The 26,282-nt window shown below is 44.1% G+C and overlaps 1 protein-coding gene across 2 annotated transcripts in view; it reads left to right on the top strand.

The window, feature by feature from the left end:
• The first annotated feature begins 3,651 nt into the window (after nt 1-3,651).
• Nucleotides 3,652-26,282, top strand: part of LOC147440592 (alpha/beta-Hydrolases superfamily protein) — a 79,593-nt gene continuing 56,962 nt past the window's right edge. Inside the window, exons 1-3 of one of the 2 annotated variants that reach the window (XM_086530309.1) lie at nt 3,652-3,986; nt 4,604-4,680; nt 4,770-4,875. In XM_086530309.1, coding sequence (XP_086386435.1) covers nt 3,729-3,986; nt 4,604-4,680; nt 4,770-4,875 — 441 coding nt within the window. In that variant the 5' untranslated portion in view covers nt 3,652-3,728. The remainder of the gene's footprint in view (nt 3,987-4,603; nt 4,681-4,769; nt 4,876-26,282) is intronic. The other variant, XM_086530310.1, reaches the window with a different exon arrangement.

Below are 26,282 nucleotides of genomic sequence, written 5' to 3' on the forward strand. Positions count from 1 at the left end.
ATGATTTCGTAGAAGCAATACATCCTTGAAAAGATTTCAAGGCAGAACAAAGCCCTACACATCATAACGGGTGTGCCAAAGACTTGGAAGAAATTCCTCACCAAATACTTAACCTTAGCGTCTGTTAGAGATAATAAAAATGTTATCGTCACTGCATGCATATGAGCAACAACTGCATGCCTCAGTAACCTGGCATCAACAAAATTTCCATCATCAAAGCAACATTTTCCACAAACAATACATCCCATTGACAAGAGATTTATAGTCATAAATGATGTCAAAATAAATATCATTGACGAAATATCAATGTTGACATGTACAGTTTTCAACATGATCGTTCGAACATAAGTAATGGAACACTTCTCGATATATTCCATCGGAAGCTGATCCATTCTACCTAGCAATTCACCTACTGCAACACCATTTGCCAATACATATCCAAATTTACATACTAAAGAAATGCATATACACATGGGCAGTAGAACAAGCCTCGCGATTGGACGAGAGTGATTGGCTCACAACATACCACCGCTACAATCTATAGATCCCTCACCACGCTCAGTGGAATGAAGATATTGAAAAATAAACATAAAGGTCAATCTTCTACGTTCTTGCAGCTCTAAGGGCACTCACTATGTAATGGAATTTGCCTTAATATGTGAGAGTAGCGAAATTTAATGAGAGTACTTTCAAGAAATGATTTTGTGAGCATAGCGGGTTGACATAATTGAAGATAGCAACATAATCATAGCAATTAGTTAACTTGGCATAGACAATACTTTTGCAAGAGAGAGAGTTTAGAGAACATGACAACAGTTGAGGACCGGATTTATGTGGAGCCAGTCCCCCCTCCAATAGGCATTTGTATTATGATTTCTCCCATAAAGAGAGACTTGTTACAATACATTCTTTGTGTTCCTTGTGACCTAGGTGAAGCAATGAAGATGGAAAGCTTCATGCATCACCATCATAGCATAACCTAAACTTGAAGAAAGCTTTAACTATACCAAGCCTTAGTCCCAAGACCTCAAACACCTTCGAAGGTGGAGAGAGCTAGCAGGGAATGAGGGTAGGGAAGAGGAAGAAGAAACATTTCATACGAGAAAGAGCTAGTTCCTCACTTATCATAACTCTTGAGCTAGCATACATAATAGCATAGTAATGAAGAAGAAGGAGATGACAAGCTCAAGCATTGAAGCATGGCTCTTGGTTGGATTTGCACTCCATAGCCAAGAGTGTTGGTGTAGGCTCTCAACCTCTACTTGCTTGGAGAAGGAGAGGGAGCTCTTGCACTTTGCATAGTACACAATGAGAGTGCTTGTGAGTGTGTGTGGGTGAGTATACCCCCTAAGCACCCCCCTAGCTTGCTTGGGTCGACCCCCCCTTGTAGCTCATGCTTGAAGCTCATTGGACCCCTCCAGGCCTAGCCAATCACAAGCAGGAGCCATTACAAGCAACATGGGTAGCCTTGGGACAAGTGTCCCCCTTTCCCCTTTGAGAGAGAGAGGACTTGATATATGCAAAATCAATTAGATAATTCAAGTAATTTATCATTGGACCCCTTTGAAGCCTAGCCAATAGGCTTCAAGCAACACATGAAGGTAACATGGGTAGGGACCTGACATGTGTCCTTGCTGCCTCTTCAAGCTGGGGCTTCCCTTGTGAGTGTGAGTGTGTGTTCTCTCTCTCTAATCCCTAGGAAAAGGGCTCGCCCCCCCTCTTGTAGGGATGCTTTTGACTTTAGGAGCTCAAGCACCTTAGTCATTAAGCATGACAAAGCACTTGAAGTAGGGGGTGTTCCCACAAGCATCTCAGGCAAGCTTCTCAAGGCACCTCAAGCACCATAATCATGCACCAAGTCAAGCACCTCAAGCATGGAGCCAGTCAAGCACCTCAAGCATCTTAATCAAGCACCTCAAGCATGACAAGCACCTCAAGCACGACAAGCACCTTGAGCTTGGGCCGGGTTCCCACCTCAAGCTCAACCCTAGCTTACCTAAGGTCAAAGGACTTTTACACACATTATTGGAGGTCTTCAATGAAGCTAACCCTAAGGTCTTATGCTCCATTGGTTAGCCTTGCTCTTGATAGACCATCTCCCATTTGGGCCCCTTTACTATTGGCCCCGTGTTGAGATAGATCTATAAGCACATATCTATATCTTAACACTTGTTCCCGTTTATTCTCCCACATTAAGTGATCAATTTAATATGAGAAAATCATTTGGGTTGGTTAGATATTAGATTTTATGACACACTACTGTTTGTTTCCATAGTGGGAAAAACTCTATATCCCTAAGCAGATCAACTTCCACTTCCACAATCTTCCTCCACATAATACCATCGATATAACACAATTTATAAAAATACATTGTAACTATGAAGTGCTCAAATCAACAAAAACCATCAACTTCATTTATGAATAATAACTATGAAGTGCTCAAATCAACAACAACCATTAACTTCATTTACGAGTGATAAAGACTTCCATTCTCTTCAGCTAAGCACTCCCCACAATTTCTCCTAAACCTGATCGTTTGGTCCCTATCATTACTGTATCCGCAAAGTTGTTCTTTCGTCTTACGTTTGTAATAAGATTTTCCATACAACAAATCTAGTAGCTCATCTTTGACAAAACCTTTATTTATGTTCCATATCGATAAACTTTGACAACTTTCAATTTTTGTCTTCTATCCTGCACGAGCAATATGCTTGCTCATCTTCCTTTATATTGCCTCTCATTACCTTTGCTAACATCCACTAGCTTTCTCAAGTACTTATTGTTGGTTTCATAGGTAGACAATTATCATCTACTACTTTCTCAGATTCTCATGGATGTGGTTTCACTAACTTCTATGTCCGTTCCACATCAATAAACTTTGAATTTAGTCTTCTGCGGTGCATTTCTACACTGAGCGATCAACTTGCTCATCTTCCTTTACATTGCCATTCACTACCTTCACTAACTTTCTCAGGTATTCATTGTTGGTTTCTTTTCTATCTAATTCATATGCATCGCTATTGCTACACCTCCTTCCAAAGATAAATGCAAACTAGTTTTGTTGGCACTACCTTTCGACAGGAAGGGAGGGTGTATGCCGAGGGAGTTTCAGCCCTTGTGGAGCGAAGCACCCTTCAAATTGTGGAAGGTATGGTGTATTCTTCTTCTTTTTAATCGATAGTATTATCTCTTCTTCTCTTAGGCTGCGCACATGCAAGCCGACGGTGAGCACTTCTGATGGAAAAGCGCATTGAGCCCACCATAGATCCACCACGGCCCTGTACATAGCCATCGCCTCCTTCACCGCCTGCACCGTAAAGTCATTGCACAAGTTCTAACGTTCACAACGGTGGATAGCCGTTCGCATGGCGGGAAGAGGGTTGACTGGTCTTTGTAGTCTGCAACGTGCAAAAAGCTATGGACCCTATTGCTACACATCGACAGCTTACGCACATGCAAACCAATCTGAGCGATGATTCTTCTGGTTGAGCCGGCCATCCTCTACCGGACTCTCGCTGTGCATGTACGCAGCCTATCTCTCTCTTCAATCGCAGTGCCAAGTTGCCAATCTGTCTCCATACGCCTTGTTCAATCTGACCAATAAAATTTAGTTATGTAATTTACAAGTTTGATGAAAGTACTGCGAACGAAAACTCTCTCGCCCCTCTCTCTTCGCAAAGTGTCTGTGTCAAAAGTAGTTCACTCTTCCATGTACAGCCTTTGGCTCGATGCTTGCAAAGACGTCGTCCTTAAGTGGCGTGAACTCTATTCGTGCATCTCCATCGCGCCTTCTTCTGCTTGTGCAATGGGCGTCTATATCCAGCGCGGAGGCGTCATTGGTGCCACTGACAAGATACCGTGGTAATATATTGGCCGCATCTGCTCTCTCTTCACAAAACGTGTGTTCCAGCTCTCCTCCTCCCCTCATGGCTTCTGGTGCACAGCTCAAAGGCACCCTTTTTCGCTATGGTGCCAATCCTGCGCAGGTAAGATCATGCCTTTCCTCGTGTAACTATCCATTGTTTTCCCGGCTGGAAGTGGACAATTTGGATATTTTTACGTGCATTGAGCCCTGCTGGACAGCATAGAGACACATATTTTCACCTGTGCTTAACCACCCAAACCAAATGTGCCCACTGCTATACACCTACTTCATTTTGGTGTTGCACATTATTTCTTAAGGAATTTGAGTAACTCTGATGAATTTCGGAATCATACTTGATGCTAAACCATGTTTTCTTGTTGGTCGATATCATTGCCAGTTGGACAAGACCCTTACACTTGCATTTGTTTGGCCTCCATTGCAATCATTAGATGTGCGTTGCTCCAGTTTAAAAGCTTTTTTGGAGACTGAGAAAACAGGTTGCTAGCTGGTGCGGCCCACGATAATGGGTCTCCAGTGTCTCTCTGACAGTGGAGACACATTTTCTGGTTTAGGGACATTTAAGATTAAGTTAAGTTCAAAAATTATGGAGTTTGCCTCCATGTGTACGTCACTTCTTTTGCCAAAAGATTGTGGGTCTCTTTGTACCTGCAATGATCTTTTTTTGGTCCACACAGCTTAAAGCATCTTGAAAGTTCTATCGAATCATAATTGCTGCAGGTGGCATTTCGCAGTGGTGACTTTACAGCGCAAGTTATATTTCTAGGCGGCCTCACTGATGGATTGCTCGCTACAGAGTAATTCACTAAATACTTGTGCTAGTATACTAACAACAAACATGCTGCAACGGCTTGTAAATAACTTTTTTTACTTCACTGTAGAGCAGATATATAGAGCCTCTTGCTCATGCCTTGGAAGCAGAACAGTGGTCCTTAGTCCAGCCGCTTCTTTCATCCTCTTATATTGGGTTTGGAACTTCAAGCTTGAAGCAGGTGTGTCCCATGATCACTTGATACTCTCTTTTGTATTGAACGTTAACAAAGCACGTCAAGAGTGGTATTAAGACATTACATTTGAAAATTTTTAAGCCCTTATGGGCAAACCTTGTGGCGCCATGCATTTTTCCTTGGTGAGAAATCAAATGTGACTTATTCCCTGCCATAAGGAGTCATTATAGTGTTATAGAAAAATGTGATTAATGGACAAAAGAAGCTGTCATTAGTAGCCATGGATGATTTAGTGTTGTTAGCACCCTTTTATCATCACATGTATCTGCACGAAAGGTCATAGAACATAGATACAAATGACTTAATGAAACCTTCATACTTTTGTCATTTCCATCTATCATAGATATGAGCATTGTACCTTTAACACTTTGCCGAGCAATGTACACTTCTATTGCACTAAATCTGTATGTACATATGATGTTCTAGCTCCATCATCACCCCTCTTTTGAGCACGTTGAGTTGGGGCATACGTAGGTTGTAACCCAAAGGCCTCAAGGTAAAGCTACAACACATTTGGTAACTCCAAAAGTTCATTCTCTTCCACCTACTTTGCATCGATAGGTGGATAGTTCAACTTGTCCCTTCTTTCCTTATGTGCCAAAATCTGCGCAGATACCAAGATCTCATCAAGTTCCTCAATTTCTGGTCGATCCTCATTTGGCATATCTTCTAGCAGATCACCCACAAAGGGTCTCAAAAGATTCACATGAAACGCATTATGAATCTTCCAAGTGTCCGGCAATTTCAGCCTATAAGCAATATCGAAGTACTTGAAAAGGCTCGTAGTAACGTATACTGAGCTTCGGAAACAACCTTTCCTTGCCCTTCATCTTCTTCAATGTAGCCTTTTCAAACCGCAAAAGAACCCAATCACAAGGTGAAAACAAGAGTTCATGACGGTGATGATCATCGGCCTTTTTCTGCTTTGCTTGAGTCTTCTCCAAGGCAAGCTTGATTTTCTCATACATTTCATCCATGTTCTCTACATATCGATTTGCTTCAAAAATGTTGTCCTTTGTGTGCAAGATGGGAGGAACCTTTTTGCCACCCTCAACAATTTCAAAAGGTGCCTTGCCTGTTGACGAATGCACCGTATTGTTGTATGTATACTCAAGCATGGGTAAATACTGTTCCCACTTGCCCTTATTATCTGACACATAGCATTTCAATAGATCTAAGACAATAGAAATAGCCTCTTTTGACTGTTTATCAGTTTGTGGATGAAATGATGAGGAAAACTTGAGCGTAGTGCCCATGTTTTCAAACAAGCCTCTCCTAAATAGGCTCGTTATATGAGGATCATGATCACTGACTATAGACTGTGGCTTACCATGGTACTTAAACACATTGTACATAAACAGTTGTGTCATCTGATAAGATTTTATCTTCTTCTTGACAGGAATAAAATGGGCCTGTTTGCTAAACCTGCAAATAATGGTCCATATAGTATATACCATCATTTCCTGTCGACGTTCTTGGAAAAGCAAAGATAAAATCCATAGCAATACTTTTCCATGGCTTATTTGGAGTAGGCAGTGGCTGTAACAACCTTGGTGCCTTTTGCATGTCAAACTTGACCTTTTGGCAAATCACACATGCTCGCACAAACTTCAAAGGCATCCACATCTCTGGGCAGTAAAAGAATGTCTCTACTGCTTTCACTATCGCATCTATATCATGATGCCCTGCATTCTGTGGGACATGACTTTTCTACCATAACTTTATGCTGCAATGGCGTAGTGACATATAGTGTGCCATGCATCATCGTAAAACCGTCCTTGAGGAGATAGTGCTCATGGCGTTGTCCATCTTGCATTTATTCAAAGATCCTTGCAAAATCTTCATCAGTAGCATACTGTTCCTTCATGTCACCAAGCTCATGATGATAAGGAATTGACATAGCTGAAATTTGTGGCTTTCTTGATAACGCACCAGCCACAACATTCTTCTTGCCTTCCACATGCATTATCTGAAAGTGGAACATAGAGAGAATGTTTGCCCATGATATATGCTTTTCAAATAACTTTGACTGTGTCAAGAAGTATCGCAAGGTCTGATGATCTGTTTGGACAACAAAATCAGCACCTAACAGGTAGTGTTTCCAACTTGAAAGTACATGAATCTCGACCGGTAGCTCTTTCTCATAGATTTCCATTGTCTTTTCTAGCCCTTGTAAGATTCTGCTCTCATAGGCTACTACCCGACCATCTTGCATTAACACTGCCCCAATACTATTGCCATATGCATCACACTGGAGTCTGGACCAAAAATGACTTCCTGAGATCTGGCAAAACAATTACTGGATGCGAAGTCATCTTATCCTTCAAGAGATTAAAAGCTGAAATTTCTCTGTGTCCATTTGAAAGTAACCTCTTTCTTTTGCAAAGCATGTAAGGGTGAAGCAATCTCGGCAAAGTTCTGGATGAACCTTTTGTAGTAAGAGCATAATCCCAAGAAGCTACGGACATCATGCATAGTCTTTAAGTCTGGCCATGTCCTGATTGCTTCAACCTTAGTAAGATCCATTTGAACACCATCCTTTGACACTGTTTGGCCTAGAAAGTGAATCTCTTCCAAGAAGAATTCACTTTTCTTGGGGTTGATGAGCAACGTGTGACTGCGTAGCTCTTTGAACACAATGGTCAAGTGATGCTTGTGCTCCTCTTCATTCTTTGAGTAGTCATCAAAGAATGCACCAACAAACTTTTGCTGTGGGCGGAAGATCTGATCCAGCATCCAATTGAACGTAGCAGGAGCATTTGTAAGACCAAATGGCATCACTAAGAACTCATACAGACCAAACGTCCTTCTAAACGCAGTCTTGTGCACATCCTCTAGCCTAATACGAATATGATAGTATCCACTTTTAAGGTCTATGTTGCTGAAAATTGCAGCACCCTCTAAACGGTCAAGAATATCATCAATCCTTGGAATAGGAAACCTATTCTTGATGGTATTCTTATTCAACGCACAGTAATTAATACACACGCTCCAAGAGCCATCCTTCTTCTGCACTAGAAGCATTGGGAAGCAAAAGGGTGAAGAACTAGGTTGAATCAACCCTTTTTCTAAGAGCTTCTCTACTTGGCTCATAATCTCTTTCTGATGGTCTGTACTAACCTTGTAGGGAGGTCTAGACTTTATTTGGTGGACTACTACCTGGTACCAAATCTATTGCATGATCCTGAGGCCTCTCTAGCGGCAACCGAGACGGTAATGAATCAGAGAAAGAGTCAGTAAACTCTTGCAAAAATGTTGACCTTTCTTTATCTAACACGGATAAATTTGACTGACAATTATCTGAAATAGCACGTGCAAAAATCAAGTACGCAAAAATATGATTTTTAATTACAGAAGTGATAGCCGAAGCTGATACAATAGGGACAAACTCCCCTTTAAGCTTTACATCTAGGATGTGAGTTTTGCCCCTATGTTGGAGGGTGACCTTTTTGTTGAAGAAATCCGATACTCCATGTACACGGAACATCCATGTGATTCCCAACAACGCATCGCACCCTTCCAATGGCATTATATAAAATTCTTTTGTGTCCACATACGACCGAATATGCAAACGCAACTTTCCAATGATGGGAGTAACACACTTTGAATGGCCAGGACATGCCAAACGTGCCTTTGCTGTGTACCCAATCTCTTCAGCTTTGATGCCCTATTCGATAGCCAACTCTGGTGAGAGAGAGTTTGCCTTAGCACCTGGATCAAATAAAATAAGTGCTGATTAATCCTTAACTTTACCCCATGCTTTGCATAACTCACTGGCATTTGAGTTCAGTCCATCACCCACCATGTTTGGCACTAAACCTGTGGTGGGTTTGGGCTTCTTTCCTTTCTTGTCCTCTTTGTCCTCTAGGCAAGCTGGCCTCTTTTCTTTGTGGACAATTTGCAGCAAAATGATTAGGCTGCTCACAAATAAAGCATTTATTCTCAGCCATTAAAACGACTTTCGCACAAAGGCTTTCTTTTTGTTTCTTTGCTTGTCCTCCAGAGGTCTCGGTTGAGTCCTTAGCTTTCTCTGCCTTTTTTGACCCCTAGAATGCTTTAGGAGTCGCTTTTCCAAAGGGCTTCTTTGCTGAATTTTTCTTTGGCTAACCAACTTTTACGTGTCAAAGTCGACGATGTGGAAGCGTAGAGACCAAGGGGAGAGAGAGAGAGAGAGAGAGAGAGACTCCTGAACCAATCCACCTTGGTAATGAATAATTGAATATGTGTACAATGGAGGCAAGGGGCTGCTTATATAGCAATCCCTGTAAATTGCTCTACCCAAGACTTTGACAAATAAGTAAAATAAATACCTAAAGGCCAAACTAAATAATGGGATTACATTGGGCAGTTCACTTGAGATGCCAAAACTTTAACACCCTCTCTGTAGCTCATAGTGGACATCAATAGTGAGATCAAGTCGATGTAGAAGCTACCATGGACACCCCAGCACCAGCTGGGGTATTGGATACACCTCGATGTTGCTCTTCTCAACTTCGTACGTGAAAGTAATGCCATCTTGAGCATCGGTTGCCTTTGTAGAAACTTTGAACTGTAGACCATACTACGTCCAATAATCCCCATTCGTGAACTGTGAACACATCACGTCCAAAATATAAAACTCCAAGATAATGAATTGTTGGAACACATCCTGTCTATAATCTGACCAACAACAATGGATTGGTGGACTCATCCATAGTGTTTTAGACGTCTGATTGGTTCTTTGCCAGATGCATGTGCATTGTACTCGGACCTACGGGTCCAAACACCAATAACTTGAACTCCAACACAAGGGTCCAAATTAATTATAGGGAGCAGTGCTTGCCCCTCTCTGCCACTCACAAGCCTCTCTCTAGTTGAAGCTAGTGGTGACACCTGTCATTTTACTAGAAATCTGATGTCGAGGCCACTGTGGCCACCGCCACTTGTGCCATGTCTATCTCCTTTGCCAAATCTTTATTACCGTAATCTCTGTCCAGCTTGCCTTTATTCTTGTCTTTCCTTGAGTAATGAGTTCCTACTTTTGCTTTTGGCTTCAAACTCTCGAGCCAAACAAAGCGCCGAATCACAATCATGACTGTGGTCGTACCTCTCGAGTATCGAGGCAGCTAACTGAGTACTGGTATTACCATCCGTGTCCAATTGACCTTTGCCGTTGTTCTCTAGCGAACTCCTCCATTTGCTTTTGACTTCACAAACTCGAGCCAAACAATTTGTCAGGTTCCTTGAGAACTGTGCCGGTGCATAGGCCGCTAAATGGATGGTTGACGATTCGTTATCCACAGTCACTTATTGCTTTTGGTCGTTGTCGTTGCGGGTGCTCGAGCAAGGGGAGGCCATTTTGAAGTTGCAAGATCTGGTAATCGGATACCTTCTCGCACTCCAAGGGGGTGGCCGTGACGAGTCCCAAGCAGTTCCCCAAACTGTGCCAATAGAGGGCTCTCTATTGCCTCCACTCTCTCGTCACACAGACTCCGGGACAGTTGACCCACCCAAGGGGGACCTCAATATCCTCAGCCTGGTTGCGTTTTAAATCGCTATGGCAAGGAGGCGAGTTTAGGTCGTTTGCACGAGGGCCAACCTGTCGTCGTCAAGGAATGGGAGGGGGGGGGGGGGGGCACTGTCGAAACGGAGTGCAAAATGCAGCAGCGTTTTAAAATGCTGCTTGCGCACTGGAATGGAGGGGGAAGCCACTGCCGGATGCATTTCAAAACGCAGTCATAGGCAGTGCCTTAACGGTTGTTTACTGCGAGCTCCAATGGTATTGTCGTCCTCTGTTGTCGGCGTCTCAAAACGTTGCCAACGACCTGTTAGGAAATAAGACGTAGCTAAATAGATTTTTGAGTAGATTACTTAATGGAAAGAGATAGATTTCACACACAAGAGATTATAGAGTAGAGAGAGAGATTATAGATATACGTGGTTCACCCAATGTGGGCTACGTCCACGGGAAAGCAGCCACTCAATGGCTTTAGCACTTCAAAAGAAGTAGTTTACAAAGGGATTAAACCCTTGATAGAGCTCCCGCCTTGCTTCACTCTCACCACCTCACACTCACCTTGTTGCATCAACTTCACACTAAGAAATGTGTGTAGAAATGCCCTCCTTTTATAGGCCAAAAGGGTTGCCCTCTCTTATGAGAGACAGCCATGTGTAGCCGCCCTTGTGCAAATAAGTCCAAATCGGACCCTCCAATCCGCCCATGTGTGGCTGCCCTTGAGAAGACAAGTCCGCTTTTGAATTCAGCCACCGGCCACCGGCCGTTGACTTCCGACCACCGGCCATTGACTTCTGACCACCGGCCATCGGCCATTGACTACCGGCCACCGGCCAACCGACCGGTTGTTTTCTGACCACTTTCCGACCGCTGTCCGGCCATAATATTGCGGCAAAAAGGAATATTCCGGCAAAAAAAAAGTCTCTGGGGCCTCCGTCCCCGAGGCCTCTAAAGTTGGCCTTGATTCTTGTCCGTGAAAATTTTGGTTTTTGGTGAGTGATTTTCCTTCACGCACGATGGCTTCTCCTCATAATGGGGGCCTTACAAATGTGCGCTTTTACCACAGAAAATTACGAGGGTAAATCAGGCTCCATACTTAACACGACCACAGACAAGAAGTGCTCACTCTGCTGCCGGCTTTTAAAATGTCACTATTGAGCTTCTGCCATGGTCTACAATTGCACCTCCTCGTGCTTGTTCTTTCAAGATTCTTCTCTCTGCAGCAAGGCCTCTTCGGTTCCTTTGCTCGGGTTCTCTTCTTTGGGCTGCTCTTTCACACCAAGGGCTTCTTCGATCACCGAGCTACACCAAGCTCTGATACCATGTCCAAGTCGACGATACGGAAACGTAGAGACCAAGGGGGGGGGGGGAAGAGAGAGAGAGAGAGAGAGAGAGAGAGAGAGAGAGAGAGAGAGTTTCCTGAACTAATCAACCTTGGCAATGAATAACCGAATGTGTATACAATGGAGGCAAGGGGTTGCTTATATAGCAATCCTAGTAAATTGCCCTACACAAGACTTTGACAAATAAGTAAAATAAATACCTAAAAGCCAAACTAAATAATGGGATCACATTGGGCAGTTCACTTGAGATGCCAAAACTTTAACACTACGTTGCCCTGGAATCCACTGTCTTCTCCCTTCAACAAGGCATGACCAGTGTTGACAACTTCCATAAGCTGAGTAAGGATGGCCACTTTGTTCTTTGTATAGTAGTTTCTAAGCCCTTTAGGGAGCCCACAACAATACTTCTCAATCTGCTTTGTCAATGGCAGAAACCTGTAGGAAATTACTGAAAGCAGCGCTTTACAAAACTTCCGATTGTACTCCTCTAAGCTTTTGCAAGTAGCTGCATTAAGCTGGTGCCAATCTGTTATAACATCAACTTCAATTTCATTTGATAGTGTCACAAACTGTTGACGTGTCAAGCCACGGAAGATTTGAGCCGACTTGTAGATCCCGGCCGAGTGGCCTAAACCCTAGAAGCAATAGAAGAAGCAAGAGTTCTCACCAACTTACCGATCCTCGCCCAGTGCCAACCAATGAATATTCCTACTTGGGTGAGTTTGCTTGGGTATATAATTATTAGTGCATCGAGACACCCGTTCAAGATCAGCGTGGTCTGGGTGTGCCATTAAATGACCCTCCGAATATCCCTCGGAATTTTTTTTAGCTAACTTGAGTTGTTTTGCAGATATACTATAATCGCATATGATTAACTGCTGAAGTGTCAGGCCACTGAAGACCTGAGTCGACTTGCAGATCCGGACCAAGGGGCCTAAATGTAGAAGCAATAGAGGAAGCAGGAGTTCTCACCAACTTATTAATCCTCTCCAAGTGGGGGCAAATTATCAAAGAGAGTTCTACAAACTTTTGGGACCCGCGTCCGATGGGACCCAAGGGACACACGACATCAAAATAAAGCTGGTTACTCACAAAAAGACTTTCGTAAATAATTGATGATGTAGCAGTTGTATGAACGCCTTGATTTCGTGTTGCAACATGCTAACATGGCAGGTGTATAGATTTCCGTAATTTGCGCTCGCAGCTTCCAGCGCCAGCTTTTGGCCTTTGAGTGCTTTTCATGTAAACTGCTTTTAGAGGCCAAGGGCCTTTAAATATGACCCATAAGCTCTCACTGTTGCAGTCTACTTGTGGGAGATGCAGAGCAGAGCCGTGCGAGTTGTACCTTGTTGATGCAATATAAAGAAATACCGAAAAGGGCACCAGGGTTTGGGGCTAGTGCTCTCTTGGGGTGGAACTGCGTCACTCTCTGTGTCGGTGTCGTGCATCTGAAGTGCTTAGAGTTGTTGAGTCTGTTCTTTTTCGTTGGCAGGTGGTGCCGGTCCCGTTACACCTAAACCCTCAGAGAAGCAGCAACATGGGGCCCAAGTCCCTAGAGATTAAAGACGTTAAAAAGCAGAATCCTCACCCACAAAACTACTCAACGAAAAAAGTTGATGACGTGGCACGTGGTGTCCGTCCCGTTACAGCCATGTAGATGCAAACATTTTTTGGAAGTGAACCCATGTGGCGGGTGCCTGTCCTTTCATCAACAAAGTCGTCCACCATGAATGCGTATTTACTTTCAAGAAGGTGGGAGCTTTCTTGACCTTGGAGGCCTTTGTAAAATTCCCCCCCTTGCATAAGCTGTATCAAACTATTGGAGGAAAGTAAGAGCCTCGTCTTGTCCTCAAATCGGTTGAAAGTATCAAACTTCACAGCTGCACGACCTTCTTTGTATGGTTTTGGCTTTTTGAGCACTCCCAGATTGTCATAGGGAAGTGTGTGAAACATGGGTACAATGGTAGGGATCATCTGTGCCCCTTGGCCATTAGGATTTTGACTTCCTCGAGCCATATTTGATAACTGATTTGAAAATCCAGCCATATCAAAAGCGGCCAGCGGCACCCCAAACTGGCCCTGATTGCATTGAAACCCTTGCTGGAGGCCAATATATTATATTACCATACATGGGATTTGGAATCATGCCTTGCATACTGTTATTCCCTCGCCGGATCCATCCTGCACACATGACATGATGGAAGCCAAACTCACACCTAGACACACGTAGTGAGCGGACATCAGGCTCACCTCCCAGCCATAGAGCCGATACAGGCTCACCCCTGAGCCTTGGAGCGTGAAGCGGATCGGGCTAGCCCCTGCCACAAGGGCCGGTGTCCCATACCACCAAGCCCACACCAATACGTATATATATATGTATATATATATGTATATATGTAAATATGTATATATATATATATGTATGTAAATATGTATATATATATGTATATACATATATATATGTATGTATATGTATACACATACACACACAATCACACACAAACACACACACACACACACACATATATATATATATATTATATATATATATATATATATGCGTGTGTGTGTGTGTATATATACATATATACACATATATATATACATCTACATGTAGATGTATATACATAGAGAGAGCGAGAGAGAGAGAGAGAGAGAGAGAGAGAGAGAGAGAGAGAGAGAGAGAGAGAGAGAGAGAGAGAGTGTCGACACGGTTCGGCGGAGTTCCGTGCCCAGAGGTATTGGCCCCAAAGTCTGGCGCCCCTTTCGGTATTTCCTTATCATTAATCATTGCAGAGTCCAGCTCCCGAGGGACCTCTGCTATCGGACTCTGCGTCCAGATGCTCTACAGCGTGAGGCCCCAAGGGTTCAATTTCTTACAAGGGATGCCCCAAAATAGAGCCCCAAAAAGAGTAAACGCAAAAGCAATCTGTCTCAAAAGCATTTGGTCCCAAAAATTGACGAAAAGCAGCCAGCCCAAATTACAGAATTTCGTACAGCAGTCGACGTAAACTGATGTCAGTGCAAAACGCGGAAATCTGTACTGCCACATCAGCATTTGAGTGCAAATTCCGGGGGTTCCGCACGGTTCTGCCATGTCATGACTCATCACCTGGTTGAGACTGCTTTCGTCATCAGTTTGTGACATAGCCCCCTCTTGAAAGAATTGTAATTGCCCTCGATTACGCTTGCAAAACAGACAGAGGCCATAAACCAGTTCAGTAGACACCGACTCTAAGTACCGACGCACTAGACGAGACCAATCCAGCACTTACACAAAGACGACAGTCATTGAATGTTCACGTCACATTCAAATCAAATCACATAGAATCCATGGAGTTCTAGGACCATGATTCGTGGCAACGTATTTAGCAATCGCATTTAGATCCACATAGGACCTCATTGATGTCGGATTAACTAATCCTTATTGCGATCATGTCCATAGACTCATTCTGATCTAGGACCATGATTCCTAGCAACGTATTTAGCAATCGCATCTAGATCCACATAGGACCTCACTGATGTCTGATTAACTAATACTTATTGCAATCATGTCCATAGATTCTCAAGACCGAAATGCTGCAGTCATCTCGTCTTTCAAACCTGCGCTCAAACACAATCACATGAGTGAGCACAAAAAATGAGATTCATTCTGGGAATTCCCATGTCGAGTACTTTTTTCATAAAGTATCCAGCAGAATACTGTCAGGACATCTGTATCCCTGAAGTCCAAAGGAAAATAAGTGACTTTATTCCATCTAGGTAACCTGGGACAAAGGAGCGGATTCAACCCTGCTAATCCACGAGATCTCTCGGAATAGTCGAAGCTAGATCGAAAATCTAAAGGTAAAGTTCCAAATCTGAGGAGTATCTGCTAGGTCCTCCTCCGCCATCCACTTCGCATCCAATGCCTAGTTCTTGACTAAGAACCGCCGTTCACTTTACCCTTCTCTTTCCTTGCTTGGTGAGCCAGTATCTGTTGTGGAACGAGTATCTCCTTACTCTCTTCCACTTCCGGTTGCTGTTTAGGCTCCCTGTTGACTGACACCTCACCCTTTAAATTTTTCAATAGACTCACATGAAAAACATTGTGAATCTTCCAAGTTTCTGGCAACTTGAGTCTGAAGGATACATCATTTATCTTCTCTTGAATCTGGAAAGGGCCATAGTCATTCTTAGCTATGGAAGAAGCCGCTCCTTTCCTTTTCGTTTCCGTGGGCGTGCCTTCTCAAACCGTAAGAGCCCCCAATCATCTTCCTTCAGCTGCAAGTTGCGTCGAATCTTGTCGACTGCCCTCTTATGCCGTGCTTGAGACTTCTCAAGAGCAGCGTGCACCTTCGCAAAAGAAGTATCCAGATCTAGATCATACTGATCTGCTTCAAAAATCTTATGCTGGGTCTGGGGAGTTCTCTGAATTACGAGTTGATTCCCTTTTTCCTTTCTTTCTTTGTGCCCTGAGACCTGTGGGTAGCTTTCCCTGTCTATTGGCACGTCAGTCTCAATCATCGGAACCCTAAGACGTAGTGTCATTTGATCCCCTTTCTCTGGAATCCTTTGATGAACTTGCATCTGGTTTTCTTAGTTCGATGGAACCTTCGGATGTGCTACCATGTGATTCTCCAGAATCGTGTGATGAGCTGTCATCCGATTCCCCTGATTTATTCATTTCAATCTGACGAACTCTTGCCTTGTTGAGGTGGATACTATCCTGTTCGTAAGATAAGTCAATGAGCTGGCATGCGTTCCAAATCGTTCTTAGCATGTTGCATAAGTCTCTGATTAGAGTTAGACTTCTGGGTTAGTCAATAGTCTCGAGTCTCTTTTAGCAAACCATAACAAAACCGCTCGACTTGTCTTTCAAAGTAATCTTCCGAAGTGAAGACAGTGGCAAAATAAGTATCCCAAAACGTCTGGCACTAGTCATCCAATGTATCGTTCTTAGTCATTTTCAAGTGATGCCAAGCCGTGATGACATCTGCTGCATATTCATTTGATATCCAATTTGACGTGAAATTTGTCTTGAATTTTAATCATGTCGCAGGTGCTTCTTTGCGTAACAAGAGAGTAGACCACCATGTCTGTACAGTTCCTTTCAAGTAAGATGCCGCCTTTCGCACCCTTGAATGTTTTGAGAACCATCCTCCAGAGAAGGCGATGTCAAACTGTTATACGAACTCAAGGGCTCGATGGGTGTCGAGGTAGCTTGAAAACGTCTCAAATCTGACGGCCCGACTCCCTTCCTTGAACTTTTTGGTTTTCTTGTTGATCTGGTCACTTTCAAAAGAGAACGAGCTCTCCTCCTCTAAACGGCTAGATGGCCTTCCATGGCTTCTAGACTTTTTTTCAAAAATCTACTTCAAAAGAATCTTGTCTTTGGGGCTTAGAAATTGAGGAACCTTCTTAGCACCCTCGAATACTTCAAATGGCGCCTCCCCCGTGTGTTGTTGTAGGAAAACTCCACCAAGGGCAAATACTTTTTTCATTAAGTCTTCTGATTCAAATAAGAGACTTCAACAAATCCAAAACCATTGAGTTGGCTATCTCAAATTGCTCATCTGTCTGTGGGTGCAACCGCGTGCCAATGTTCTCCCAGATTGCCCTCCAAAACAAACTAGTAAACCGGGGATCTCTGTCCGAAGCAATGGACTCAGGCATGCCATATATTCGGAAATTTGTGAAACAAACAGTTTGGCCAAATGGTTGGGCTTAACTGTCTTCTTTACCGGAATGAATTGGGCCTTCTTACTGAATCTGTCAGTGACTGTCCAAATGCCATCATGTCCACTTTGAGTCTAGGGAAGATCAAAACTAAAGTCTATGGCAATGGTTTCCCAGGGAAGGGAGGGTATGGGTAAAGGCTGTAGAAATTCTGGTGCCTTATGCCTGTCAAACTTGACCTTTTGGTATACTAAGCAACTGCGAACAAACTCGTCCACATCCTTTTTTGAGCCTCTGCTAGTAAAAGTAACGATCAACACCCTTCAAGGTGGTATATATATTGCGGTGGCCGGAAAAAAGAAAAGTGGACAATGGCATTGTGTCAAAACCTTGTCCCTCAAAGGCTGTATAACACACATAGTATAGCTGTCTCGTATGGAATAGCCTGCAACTAGCTCCCCATTCTGTATTGGGTGAAAGATGGCTGCAAAGTTAGGATAGGGGGAGTACAGATCTGCCATATCCTTGAAGCTTCGATGATGTATCACGAAAATAGCCAGAACCAAGGCCTTCCAAGACAATGCATCTACCACAAAGTTTTTGTGTCTGTAAACATGGACTATCTGAAAGTGAAACTATGACAAGATGTTAGCCCACCTCATCTGCTTTTCCGAAAGTTGCTTCTGCGACAAGAAGTAGCATAAATTTTGTTGATCTGTAAAGACTGTAAAGTCGGCTGCGAGTAGATAGTGTCGCCATTGCGTAAGAGCATGGATAACTACCAAAAGCTCTTTCGCATAAATTTGTGCAACCATTTCAGGACGTAAAAACATCCTTTACATGGCCTTCTTGCATCAAGAGTTCTCCCAATCTGCTTCCACAAGCATCACAATAAACCTCAAATGGCTTTTGCAAGTTTGGTAAGGCCAACACGGGTCCAATAGTCAACTTTTCTTTGAGTGTCTCAAAGGCTGGAATCTCTGTTGATCCCCAAGTAAAGAAGGAACTCCTTTCTGAGTTAGCATATGCAAAGGAGAAGCTATCTCTGCAAATTTCCGAATGAACCACCGATATTATGAGCACAAGCCCAGATAAGCTTCGAATCTCTTGAGGATTCTTCAAATGAGGCCAATTACGAATAGTCTCAATTTTGGCCGGGTCCATCTTTACCCCTTCTGTTGAGACAATGTGTCTCAAGGAATGTATCTCAGGCAAGAAAAACTTGCTCTTTTTTGCATTTATAACCAACTTATACTTCCGCAGTGCTTGGAAAACCTGCAACAGATAGTGTTTGTGTTTTGCTTCATTCTTGGAGAAGACAATAATGTTGTCAAAGAAAGTACCCACGAATGATTGGTACTCTTTGAAAATGCTATCCATCATGCGGTTGAATGTAGCCAGAGCATTCGTAAGCCCAAATGGCATCACCAAATATTTGAACAAACCAAAAGTCGTCTTGAAAACTGTCTTGTAGCCGTCTCCAGAGCAATTTGGATCTGATGAATAACCACTCTTCAGATCAGTTCGCAAGTAGAACCCTGAACTGTGTCGAGTATATTATCGATCCTCCAAATGGGGAAATCTGTTCTGGTTCATTATTTCTTATTTTGGGCTCGGCTGACTCTGTAGGTGGCCGGTTTGGTGGTGTACTACTAGGAATCAATCATGTGATCTTCAGGACATGGAGGAGGCAACTCGCCTGGTACGCTCTTAGAGAAACAATCAGCCTAAGTTTGCAGAAAAGCAATCTTGTCATTTCTTTTCGAGGTCAAACATATTTGACCTTTGTTCTTCATTCAGTTCTTTCAAGAAGATCGAATAAATAAAAAGATTGGATTTCATCAAACGTACTTTGCCTTTCAATTTTACATCAAGTACAATCTCTTTGCCCTTCTCATTCTTCAAGATGCCCTATAATCGACCACGGCACTGTTATTGGGGAACCAAGGGATTCGTCGGAGGACGTCATACCCTTCCAAAGGCATGATGTAAAAGTCCTTGTGCCCTAAATACCCCTGACAATGCAAAAGTAGTTTACCAATGACACGCGTAATGGCAACATCCCGTCCAGGTTCCGCGAGAACAGCCTCGGCTGTGGCCCCATGTCCTTGGGCGTAATTCCAAATCGAGCCGCCAATTTAGTTGAAGTTAGCCTTGGCTTCTCCATCAAAGAAGTTAAGGGCTTCTTGGTCTCGCACTTTGCCCCATGCTGTGCAAACTTTAATATTTTCGTTCATCTGATTGTTATATTTACACCACTCCGCTGCTTCACATAGGTCTAGGGCACTTCCTTGTACGACTAGTGTCTCTGAGCTGGCCACCCATAGTCTAGGTTGTACCTTGTCCGGCCCCCTGAGTTTGGGGCCAGCCGCCCACTTGAGCTGTGTGCCCACCTTGGGCACTCCTATATATGGGACAAGGGGGGTACCCATTTCACATAGACTGATACGTTGTATAGACATGTCTTATGCTCTGGTAGTCATGGGGAGACTGATCGCCCCCTCTTCCTCATATCCGGGTTTGTATTCTCTCTCTCTCTCTCTCTCTCTCTCTCTCTCTCTCTCTCTCTCTCTCTCGCACACGCGCACTCTCACATGGTATCAACAGCCTCTGCTTTCCATGGTCTGGGACCAGGCGCTTTTATCCGCATCAGGCTTCTCTCCCAAGCGCTGGATCAGCCAGCTTTTCTGCAAAATCTGCCAGCGTTTTAGCCATAGCCAGGCAAGCGAAGGAGTTCTTGGTGCTTCTGTCGCGGAGGACTCCACCTCCACCTGCGTTTTGGCCTCTACACCAGGCACTTTTGTCGCCGGAAAATCCTCTCTACCACCTGCGTTTTCAGCCAGCAATTTATGTTTTGTGGCAATTCTGCATTTTCAGGGCTGAAATGCCTGCGTTTTTGGACAGCAGGGCAGCGTTTTTGCTAGAGAGGGGGAGCGCTAGCCCCACCCGCTTGGATCTTACCTTCCTATCTGGCTTGGCATTCGGTGTCTTGCCGGCGACAATCCTCTTCAATTCTTCAGATTCAGCCATATATCCCCTGCTGTTTTCTCTGTTTTCAGCCAACCTGTGGTTGTTACCTTGATTCCCCACCCTCCCAAGACCCTCTGCACCGCTCAGGACCTTGCTTGGAGCGTACGACCACGCTGAAATTCGCTGGACAGCTTTTTTCATCACCTCACAATTGCGATTTTGGGTGGAAGCAGCCTCAGGGCTTGTATTTTTCAGAGAGGATGAAGTTACCTCCTGCCAGGACACCATCCGTTGGTGGTCCATGCGGTCTCTCAGTGACTGTTGCAGTACACGGTAGATTTTACATCGGCTTGATCATCTACGGGCATACGATCCTTGGGAGTGTTAAGGCTTACACCACTTTGCTTCTTCACAGGTCTTATGGCATGCATGTATGGCTAGTGTGCCTCCGGGCTGGCCACCCTTTGCATATGTATTTTCTCAGCACTGTCCGACCGCCTAGTTCTAGGCCGGCTGCCCACCTTGGCCGGGCACCCTCATGTTTCATTTATTTCTTGTTGGGTCGTGGGGGAATTTTCCAGGCTTTGCCCTACCTCCCCTTTGGCATCTATTTATGGAGCCAGGGGGGGTACCCAGGTCCCACATATCATTTGGTTGTTGTATTGGGTCTTTCTAAGGAAGCGGAACTGCTTCTCGGGAAAGCAATCTGCTTTCCCCATAGTAACAGGGAATGGCCGTTTTTAGGTCTCCGTTCCGCGTTCTCATTCTAACTTCCCGTTCCGAATCCCCGTTCCGTGTTTCAAACGCGAGTTCCCATAGCAGGGAGTGGCATTTGCCGTTCCGTGTTCCTCGTTCCGGTTTCCCGTTCCTGGTAACTATGGCTTTCCCGCAAGGAAGTCTATGTCTGCATTGCAATTGTGCATGTGATTGCATCCAGGGACGCCTGGGAAGTGTTGTGAAAGCATTGTTTTTAACGTATAAGGTTTTATCAAGTTTTTGGATAGATTCAGACCATTTTTAAAGGTGATCGGCCGCCCACTTTATAAGTAAGCAGCCTATTATTAAATAGAGCAGTATCAACCAGCCATCGATTTTTCTCTCTTTTTTTGGGAAAACAGCGCAAAAAAAAAAAAAAAGGCCGCGATCTCTACGCGAGCAGCCTGCGCTCAGCTATTCGTGCCGTGGCCATGAGCTATAAAAGCATCGTAGACCCTCACTTAGAGGAGAAGTTCAGTTCTTGCAAGAAGAAGATGTTGCTGCAAATTTAATCCGCAAAGAAGACGTTGCCAGTGATGCCCGTGGCTGCCCCAAGTGTACCAGATGTCGCCAAGACCCAGTGTGCGTGTCACAAAGTGATGACGTGGCTGCCCGCTCTGCAAAAACCCTAACTCCAACCCTAAAAAAACTAAAACCCTAATTTTGTTGAAACCCTAACCCTAAAATCCGAAAACCCTAATTCTATCCTAACCCTAACCCTAACCTTGAATCTAGTTGATGTGGCAGTTGTGGATCTCCGTGATTTGCGGCGGATTTTTTGGAAAAAGCACTTGCTGCAGTTTTTGCTTTTGTTCTACGCAATGGGAAGAGAGAAAAGCTTTATGCTTTATTTATTAAGCAATAGAGAGAGAGAGAAACTCTGTTGCTTTTTATTTCAAAGGCTCAAAAGGGAGCTTGAGAGAGAAAGAGAGAGATTGAAATTGCTTTATTTTTGAAAAGCTTTGAGCTTTTGATTTTCAGCATTTGGGGCTCTGCTTTTGGCATCCCTTGTACTCTTTAAATAAGTGGGCTGGCGTCTCACAACTCAGAGCATCTGGACGCATAGTCTGAGTGTGAGCGCCTGCCTGCACTCTTGTACTTTGAACTTACATTAATATAAAAAGAAATATCGAAAGGGGCGCCAGTCTTTGGGGCCAATATCTCTAGGCACGGAACTCTGCCGGGCCAGTGTCGAATTAAATTGTGAATTGTGAACTATTTTGAAGTGGTTATTTGGTGCTGTCACGGTAGGTTCTTGACTTGGAGTGTCCAAGTTTGTTACAGTGGTATCAGAGCACGGCCGATTTCTCTTCTACGGGAAATCCGATCCCAATTTTTTTTTCCGCGGCACCTATGGCTTCAGGCATTGATCAGTCGATTCCCTCTGCATCTGGAGATGCGGGAAGGGATCACAACGAAGATTCCGGCAAGGAGTAGGGCCCGCCTCGGCCTACTTAGGCGGAGTGTCGAGAGATGGAGCGTCGTCAATTGATCGGCGATGCAACAAAGATGATGCTCAATCTTGTGAAGGACCCAAAATTTGCAAAATATATGAGCGAGACTTCTTTTCAGGAAGTGCATGCGCAGTGGCAGAAAACCACACCACCACTCCCAAAACCCGCTCTCAAGAAGCCTTCTGCTCACAAGAAATATTTAGAGAAGGAATTAGAAGAGGTGGTTGATGCACGGATTGCTCAGCTTTTTGACGCGCAAAACAAAGCTAAAAAGCACGGCAAAAAGCAGAAGAAAGGCACTGACTTCCCGGGTTATTTGGGTCGTCAGTCGACATTTGAAAAGGCAAAGAAACAGAAGAAGCGTGCTCGATTTGAAGAAGTACCCAGTTCTTCTTCTTCTTCTTCTTCTTCTTCTTCGAGTTCTTCTAGCTCATCTGACTCGAGCAAAGAAGACCGCAAAGGCAAAAAGCGAAGCAAGAAACAACGCTTGGGAAAGGGAAAGAAAAAGACAAAGAAGTCTAAATGTCGCCCAGTGAGTGACTGTTCTGCAGAGGACTCATCCATAGACAGTTCAGACTCAACAACTTTTATGCAAAGAAGAATTTTTATAAAGCCAACCAATATGACTTTCTGGAAGATAAAAGCAAGAAAATCCGAGAGTTTAAGGAAGGTGGACAGTCAATTAAATCTGACACGTTTTCGGGATATAGAGATGCTTCGAAGGCTTTGTCTTTTGTACAACAGTTTGACATCGCTTTCGCGGGAGGACGATACTCAGAGCACTAAGATTCGGAGAGCTGCCTCTTACTTTAAGGGGAATGCTCGAACTTGGTGGTCCACGCTTCTTTTAAACAAGACTGCGCGAGTTAAATGGCTGAAATTTAAGAAGCTTTTTATTTCTTCTTGGCTGGCTCAAGAGTATGAATGCGATATACGAGCTGCTTGGAACTATCTTCGGATGACCAAGAAAGATACAATGGACGCTTATTGCGAGAGATTCTGGAGCTCTTTTCTACCCGCCTCTTCATTTAAGAAGATCTCGTTCAGAGAACAGATTGAGCGGTTTACCTTGGGTCTACCTACGAGGTCACTGCTTGGAGCAAAAGTCAGCTTCTATTCAGGAGTTGATGAGTCATGCGAAACGGGGTTTTGCTATTCTATCTGGCAGTCTGACCTACCCCATCGATGAGGTCATGACACAACGAGCCGAACAGAGTTTAGCAAATGAAAGTGGAAAGAGAAAGAGCAACCCAGAAAAGAAGGATGCACGACCCAAGCTTACTCCTCAGGAGAGAGCTCGCTTCATCAGGGAGGGGAAGTGCTTCGGATGCGGGGAACCTGGACATTTCCACGAAGTGCCCTAAAAAGGCACAGAAAGGACAGAATGACAAGGACGACGAAAGGCGTGAGAGTTCGAGAGCAGCTGAGGAACGTGGAAGAAAAGGCAAGAGGAAAACAGGATTGGTTCCAGATTGTGCGGGTACCGATCCCAACACAATGGGCGAGAGTACAGAACTTTGCCGAGCTTGGGGCAAAGTGAAAGACCAAGAGGCCCTGATCCAAGGCCAACTTCATTTCACCGGAACTGGCAGCGCGGCTCGAGATCACTCCCAATCGGATGGGACCACTTGCAAAGGTTGTTCTAGCAGCACCCGGCAGGGACGTAGCCATTACACCTGTCATTGGCAAACTTCGGTTGCATTGTCAGGGGTATTTGGGGCATGAGGACTTTTACATAATGCCTTCGGAAGGTTGTGATGTTCTCTTGGGAATTTCTTGGTACCACAAGAACAACACCGTGGTCGACTATCGAGCGAGGAAAGCGACTTTGACTACAGAGAAGGGCAAAACCATTGTACTTGACATTAAACTGAAGGGCGAGTCTGTCCCTATTGTATCGGCTTCGACCATTTCTCAATTAATAAAATCTAGTCTGTTTGTTTACTCGATCTTTATGAAAGAGTTGAGTGATGAGGATAGGACAAACATGTCTAAACTTGATAAAGAACGCCAAGATTTTCTCCACTCTCACGCCGATTGCTTCTCAGAGGGCCTTCCAGGCGAGTTACCACCTGCTCGTCCTGAAGATCATACGATTGATCTGATACCTGGAAGCACACCACCGAACCGGCCACCTTACCGTGTGAGCCGAGCATAGAATGAAGAGATTATGAACCAAGTGAAAGACCTCTTGAAAAAAGGTCTTGTCCAGCCTAGTACTTCACCGTATTGCTCTTCAGTGTTGTTGGTTTTGAAGAAAGACGGATCTTGGAGAATGTGCATCGATTATAGAGCTCTCAACAAAATCACCATCAGGAACAGATTTCCGATTCCTAGGATCGATGATATACTCGACAGATTACAGGGATTGTCGTTCTTTAGCAGGATTGATTTGAAGAGTGGATATCATTAGATCAGAATCGTGTCGGGAGACGTCTACAAGACAACATTTCGGACGACTCTTGGGTTATTTGAGTTTTTGGTGATGCCTTTTGGCTTAACCAATGCTCCTGCGACATTTAACCAGATAATGGACATGAATTTTCGAGAGTACAGGCTATTTGTTGGCACTTTCTTTGACGATATCATTGTTTTTCTAAGAATGAGGCAGAACATAGAGATCATCTGCTTCAGGTCTTTCAAGCATTACGAGATCACAAGTTAGTGATGAATGCAAAGAAAAGTGAATTCTTCCTACCAGAGATATACTTTTTGGGACATATTGTGTCACCAGTAGGAGTGCAAATGGATCCGGCCAAGATAGAGACTATCCGTGATTGGCCCGATTTGAAGAATGTCCATGAAGTTAGAAGCTTCTTGGGACTGTGTTCGTACTACAGGCGGTTCATTCGAAATTTTGCAGAGGTTGCTTCCCCTTTGCATATCTTGACACAGAAAGGAGTCCCTTTCTCGTGGGGATCCACAGAGGTGATTGCCTTTCAGACATTGAAAGAGAAGTTGACTACGGGACCAGTTTTGACTTTGCCGGAATTGCAGAAGTCATTTGAAGTATATTGTGATGCTTGTGGTCGTAGTCTGGGTGCGATCTTAATGCAAGAAGGCCATGTCATTGCTTACAAGAGCCGATTGTTCTCAAGGACGGAAGTGACAGCACAGATTTATGAGAAAGAGCTTTTGGCGGTTATCCATGCTCTTACTCAGTGGCGGCACTACCAACTCGGAGCGTATTTTACTGTCTTTACAGACCATCAGAGTTTACGCTACTTCTTATCACAGAAGCAGCTATTGGAAAAGCAGATGTGGTGGGCAAATATCTTGTCACAGTTTCACTTCCAGATTGTCCATGTGCAGGGACATAAGAACGTGGTGGCAGATGCTTTGTCTCGGAAGCCGTTGGTGCTGGCTATTTCCGCGATACATCATAGGAGCTTCGAGGATATGGTCGACCAATATGCCACAGATACAGATTTTGTAGACGTTTTCACACGGATAGGGGATGAGGAGAGATGGGGAGACAGTAGTGGGATATTCCATTCGGGATGGCTACTTGATGAGAAAAACCATGTTGTGTGTTACACAGCCGTTAAGAGAAAAGGTTATGACCGAATGCCACTGTCCACCTTTTACTGGTCATCGTGGCATTGCTACCACCATGAAAGGGGGTAGAGAGATACTTCTTTTGGCCGAGACTGAAGAAGGATGTGGAAGAGTTTGTGCGCAGTTGCTTGGTATTCCAGAAGGTCAAGTTTGACAGGC

The sequence above is a fragment of the Adiantum capillus-veneris genome, chromosome 15, assembly GCF_014529385.1.
Source record: "Adiantum capillus-veneris isolate H3 chromosome 15, ASM1452938v2, whole genome shotgun sequence".
Classification (NCBI taxonomy): Eukaryota; Viridiplantae; Streptophyta; class Polypodiopsida; order Polypodiales; family Pteridaceae; genus Adiantum; species Adiantum capillus-veneris.